Source organism: Falco cherrug, chromosome 3, assembly GCF_023634085.1.
Source record: "Falco cherrug isolate bFalChe1 chromosome 3, bFalChe1.pri, whole genome shotgun sequence".
NCBI lineage: Eukaryota > Metazoa > Chordata > Aves > Falconiformes > Falconidae > Falco > Falco cherrug.
Window position 1 is genome coordinate 107,511,245 of NC_073699.1, and position 6,000 is coordinate 107,517,244.

The following is a 6,000-nucleotide window of genomic DNA, read 5'->3' on the forward strand; positions in this document are numbered from 1 at the left end:
GCCTTTTGCCTACAAGGCGGTGGAGGTTTGGCGTGTTACAGGTACGCTGGGCTTTCTCCCCTTGGATAACTCAGAATCCGGCCCATTTCAAAGCCGTATGACACCGCTAAAGCCCGGCTGAGCGTTGGACGGGGTGCGTTTGTGTGGGGAGCAGGAGAGCAATTCGGGTTTTTTTGGTATTTTTAACAGCAACCTTTAGAAAAATGCTTGTTTTCATTCCCCCCCGCCCTTAGCTCATTAAAGCCCTAATTTGCTGTCGCTGAACTTGAACTTACACCGCAGTTCCGATACAAAGTCTAAACATCAGGCATTTAGTTGTTATTAAACGAAGTTTTTAAAACACAAGCCGCAATTGCTGCATACAGCGCGCTGCCCCTGACCACACGGTACCTACGATTTCACCCTGTGTTCCGAGGCCACCGCCAGTTCCACAGGGAAACGCATCTGCACGGGCACCGTTTGCATCGGCACGGTGTTTTTATAGGAGACAGGAATTTAGTGGGATTGGAATGATGTACCACCCTTGGGTGCGCTTTACCTCCCGCTCCTCCGTGCACCGGCGAGCGCCCCGCGATGCCAGCGCACCTAGAGGAGCCTCGGGCACACACAGACCGCACGGGCACCCCCAGCAACCGCTTTATTGCGGGTCAAAACTCAGCCCCCGGTTTTGGGGGTCTTCCGCAGGCTTGGGCACCTTGAACCTGGTAGCCTGCGGGCAAGTTCGGACAGCCTGGCACTGCGACCCGGCCCGCGGCTCCCGCTCGCCACGTCCCCTCCTGGGGCAAGCGCTCTGCAGTTGTTCCCTCCGCACTTTCTTAAATAAATCAAGCGGGGAGGGCGGGTGAATTGATAAATTATATTTGTAGAATTTGATTGGGGTTTTTTTCCAAGCCTAAACCCATCTTAAATCCTCGGTAATTTTTGTTGAAGCGCTAATTACACATCACCTTAATTAGCGGATCAACCTCCCCCCTTTCCCTACCCAGCACCCCTAATTGCCTAATTGAAAGGATCCGGGGGAGGGCGAAGCAGCTGCGGGGGGGGACCCAGCGCCCACCACACCTGCGCCTGTCCCCGCAGCGCATCGCGCACCCAGCCGCGGAGCGCACCGGCGGGCAGGGGGAGCGCCCGGCCGTGGCGGGGTGAGCAAGGAGGGGGGGCCCGGGACACCCCCCCCAGCCCCCGGGCCGAGCCGCGGCTTCGCGCTGCCGTTCGGCGGCTGCCCGTGCCTCGCTCGCTCGTTGGCAGGGGAGCTGCTGCCCGGGCAGGGGCCCGCTGCCAGCGGGGACCGGGGCTCCGGGCAGAAGAGCTGGCGGGCTCGGAGAGGTAAAAAACCTACACGGCCGAAAACCGCCGTAAAGTCTCATCCTCCGTGTGTTCCAATATTGGAACCGTCTGTTCAAGCGCAAACATAGTCGCACGCCGAGAAGTGGTACTTGGACTCCAGCCTCTGCGCTCCCTTCTCTCCCGCTCCCTCTTCCCTCCACCATCTCGTCAGCCTTAGTTAAAAAATAAAATAAAACACAAATGAACAGCCTGTCCTCCAGGGGAACGAGGTCGGGACCCGGGGAGCAGGTACCAGCACAGCGACCATTTTCCCGTCGCTCCAGCTGCCCGCGGGATGCGGCAGCTCTGCCTGGAAACTCCGGCTCGGAACTTTGACTTTGTCATACTCCCAAGAGCGAAAAACAAACGGGACCGTAGAAATCCCGACCGCCGTTTATCCAGCACGAACTTTTTTATTTCGAGCCCAAGACCCAACAAATGCCCGCCCGGGGATCGGGGTTACAGCCGTGCCCCGCACACGCCGCTCGGGGGGTTCGGAAGGAAACGAACCAGCTTTGCCCGAGCAGCGCTGCCCCGTCCCTCCGCCGTCCCCCACCTCCCCCTCGGCGGGGAAGAGCCGGGCAGCTCCCGCAGGAGCGGCTCCCCGGCCGCCAGCACTTTATTTTCCGGCTGAAGGACGGGGCCTGCCGACTGCGGGGGCCCGGCCTTCCCTGCCTGCTCCAGCAGACAGCCCCCCCGGGGCTGCCGGCTCGCCCCGCTCCTCCGAAGCGCCGGGCACCGGCCCCGTCCGTCGGGGGGGCTGTGGGGCCGGTCGGTGCCCGCTCACCTGCGGCCCCCCCCGCCCCCGCCGATGTGCACCCATCGCCGGGGGCTCCCACCCTCCGAGGCGAGCGGGGCAGCGAGCGAAGGCACCCCCGTCCGGTTCAGCTCCTCCGATACCTGCCCTGCTCCTCCAGACCCGCATTAAAATTGTAGAGAATTTCGTTCTCGCCCCCTCCCCAGCGCGCACACACACGTTCATCCCCTTTCCAAGTCAGGTAATAGAGTCGAATTCCCAGAGGAGCTTCACATCTGCTTAAAATATTGTCCAATGAAATGAAATTCTACAACATATTGTGTTTTTAATATACTGTATACTGCTGCCTCGCATACCTCGTCGGCCGAGCGCGTGCGGATGGCTTTACCCCGGGATACGTGCAGGCGTTAATAAATACAACCGGGGGCTAACGGGGGCTGCGGCACCTCGGGGTGCGGGCGGGGAGGTGTGCGGGCAGGGCCGGCCGGCATCCCGGCCAGCAGCCGAACTTCTCACCGCGGTAAATGCAGCGAGATCCACACACTCGTGTCCGTGTTTAATCTGTTTTGCAAATAAATACTCCTGGGATATTGAAACCTTAGCTTTGGACTACTGTTTTGAACTGTGATCCCTAAAAAATCCTCAGCTGAAACCCCATAAACCGTTGGGCCTTGTATTGTATTAAACACCTGATTTTAATCAGAGTTCAGCCTTCCGAACAGACACTTCCAGCCCCAGCGGCGCTCGCCCGAGAACCGGGGCTCTCCGGCCCGAGGCTGCTGCCGGAGGGACCCGCTCGCTCCCCGGCACGGCAGCCCCCGCGCATCTCCCCAGCCACCGGCAACCTCGTAGCCCTCCAGCTGCAGAAGCCTCATGGCTACCGCTCCCGAGCCGGGCGAGCTCACGGGGAGAGGCCGGGGCAGCTTGCGCGGCTGGCCCCTGCGCTGCGCGCCCGGGCGCACGGCTGGAAAACCCCCGTGTGCCTTTCGCAGAAGCAAAAAGGAGAAAAAAGGGAGGGGGGAAAAGGGGGGAAATAGTTTTTTTTTTTTTTACAGGGAGAAATAATTCCATTCTATTCAACCTCGCTTTCACAGCTGAGACACCTCTGAAAATTACTCTCCCCCTTAACAACCTATAACACTAACTGATGACTTTTTTGGAAAAAAGTTATTCTTTGAACGGGGGCGTTTAAAGCGTGTGTTTATTGGGGGGAAAAAGAAATAAAAATGGCAGGATTAATTAAAAGACAAGCTCCCAGCTATCGTGGCAGCGGTGTGCTGGCCATGCTGACGGTACCGCATCCCCGCCTCCGAGCAGCATTTCTGCGTACAGAGCTGCGCTTGTTGGACCGGGGAAGGTGTTCGGATGTCACACAAACACAGGCACGGGGCTGTTTCGGGAGCAGGGGAATCTTAATGGAGCGCATTGTAAAATGTAGCCACATAAAGGTAAATTGTTGGGCCTTGGGGTTGCCTGCGTCTTGCGTCGTTTGGAAAATAAAAGCGGGGAGCGGCGGGCGGTGCCGGGCCACCGCGGGACTCGCTGCGACCGCGACCGCCAGCAAACTCAGCAACAAAGCGATTTTTTGTTGGGTTTTTTTTCTTTTCTTTTCTTTTCTTTTTTTTAAGCAAGCCGGAGCGAGAAGCCGCGCTGCTCTGTCGGGCAGCATTTACGAGAGCCATGTCCTCTCCGGGAAGGGAGGCGGGGGGGGGGCGGAACTGCAGCCTGTACCAGGGAGCCGGGACCAGACCTGCGGCAAGAAATGCCCGTTGACCTTGAAGAGTCGAAGAGGCTCCCGAATAACGAACTTGAATTACAAAATAAAAGCTTTGCACCCACGTGTGAGAGCGCGGCGGGGGTCCGCCGCCCGCGACCCTTCGCCGCCGGGCTCTGCACCCCCCGGCGTTGAACCCAAACCCCGTCGTCGCACCTGGGGAGCGCTCCCCCCCCGGCCATTTCCATGCGAGGGGGCTGCCAGGGAGCCCCACTCTCAGCCCCATCATCCAGCTCTTAACGCACCCGAGCCCGCCCGCAGGACTCCCCCGGGGAGCGCACGGGGTTTGCCCCAGCCGGGCAGCGCCGCGCCGGGTCCTGCTCCGAGCGCTGCCGGGCTCCTGCGGGGCGCACGCTGCGCTGGGACTCCTGCAGCCTCCGGATATTTCGCCCAGAGCGAAACAGAAACTAACTATTGCTGGAGAAGTACAGACGGGCTGCCCGGGCACCGGGATCCTGCGCTGCACCGAGCCTCAGAGCTAACGCCGGCGAGGCGACGGGCGGAGCAGCCACAGCCCGGCCCTGCGGGGGCGAGCGACCCCCGCTCCGCCCGACACAGCCGCGCTCGCCGCCTCCGAAAATCCAGCCCCAAAGCGGCTCGAAAGGAAAGAACGGGAAAGGGTCCGCTGGAAGAGGGAGGAAAAAAAGAGCTGCGCGAGACTTACGAGCTGCAATTCCACCCCCGAGTAAATTTTAAAAAATTAAAAATTAAAGACACTCCCCCACGCTCCCCTCCCCCAGACCTTCTTAACCCCCAGCTGGGACACCCGAGCTGCGTTCAGGATCTTCCCTCTGGACCTGCGAATCCAAAGCCCCTCACTGAGAGCGGATCCATTTTTGCTACAAATTCTCTTCCTTCCCTCTCCTCGATAATTGTTCCCGAGACTAGAAGGGTTCCTTTCACCCCCCCGTCTCTGCCTGTCTCTCTCCCTCTTCCCCCCCCCCCCCCCCCCCCAGCGTTAAGTCTCTCCGGCTCTCGCAGGCAGATGCCAAACGCAGACCTCTAGCGCCCACTATTTCAAAAGCCAGGAATATTATTTCACAAGACTTGGAACGACTCAATAAAAAAAAAAAAAAAGTTGCTATCCCCTTTCGTCAACTTCCAGCTAACTTTCGCTTTTCTCCCCCGGCCCCGCGCAGCTCGCCGTCCGCCCGCGGCGCCCCGCTATAGCGCGCCCGGGCGCGGAGCAACGCGGAGCGGCGCGGAGCAGCGCGGGACGCCCGGTCTCCGCACACACGGGGCGGGCGGCGCGGCTGGCCGCCGCCGCGGGGAGGGAGAGGGGCTGCAGCCCCGCAGCCCCCGGCCCGGCTCCGCGCCCTCCTGCCCCGGCCGCCGGGGAGGCGGTACGCGGAAGAAAGGAGAGAAAGGACCTACTTTTGGGCAGTTTTCTCGCCCTCGCCTTGGATCTCATCGTGTCGGCTTGTGGATTCCTCTCCTCCTCCTTGAGCCCAGAAGCAGCTACACACTATCTTCATCTCCCAAGCATTGTCAGTTTGGACACCTTCGCACATGCGCACAGAGCATTCAATCTGACACCCTCACCAGGGCCAAAAAAACTTTCCAATGTATTCATCATCATCAGGGTGGTTTGGTTTTTTTTTTTTTTTTGTCCTATCCTCTTCTTCAGACCACTTATCTCTCCCCCCTCCTCTCTCCCAGCACCATCACCGCCTTCCCCCGATCTGCCCCTTTAAGAAAAATCAGCCCTCTCCGCTCCTAACCCTCCGCACACTGACCTTACACACTGGACAATACTTAAGGATCAAGGTGCCATCCTATAAAGAGGTGATTATCATTATATTACTATTTTTACGATTATTACCGCTACTGAATAGCAATGCTGTAGAAGGAGTTTATTAACGGGTGTCATCTGGTAATTGTGCCTATTTTAGTCATGCTTTTATTTTTCATTTGAAAAATATTTATTTACAGTAACTTTTCCGTCAGTGTCTGTCTTTATTCGCTCCCTTCCCTCCCCCTCCCCCTTTCCCCCTTTTTTGCCCCCTTCGGCTCAGGGGCTTGCGTAACTTTTAAAAATAACGTAATTTGCGCTGTGTGTTCCGCCGTCACGTCTCGCGTTTCCAGCAGACCGGCGCTCGGGAGCCCGGCCGCCCCCGCCTGCCGCCACCGGCCACGGTTGGAC

General features: G+C 58.9%; 1 protein-coding gene across 1 annotated transcript in view; it reads right to left on the reverse strand.

Moving 5' to 3' along the window:
- The window catches only part of PRDM16 (PR/SET domain 16), a 346,351-nt gene extending 341,042 nt beyond the window's left edge, over window positions 1–5,309 (reverse strand). Inside the window, exon 1 of the mRNA XM_055705566.1 lies at window positions 5,232–5,309. Within this exon, the coding sequence (XP_055561541.1) occupies window positions 5,232–5,268 (37 nt within the window). The 5' untranslated portion in view covers window positions 5,269–5,309. The remainder of the gene's footprint in view (window positions 1–5,231) is intronic.
- Between the last annotated feature and the right edge of the window lie 691 nt (window positions 5,310–6,000).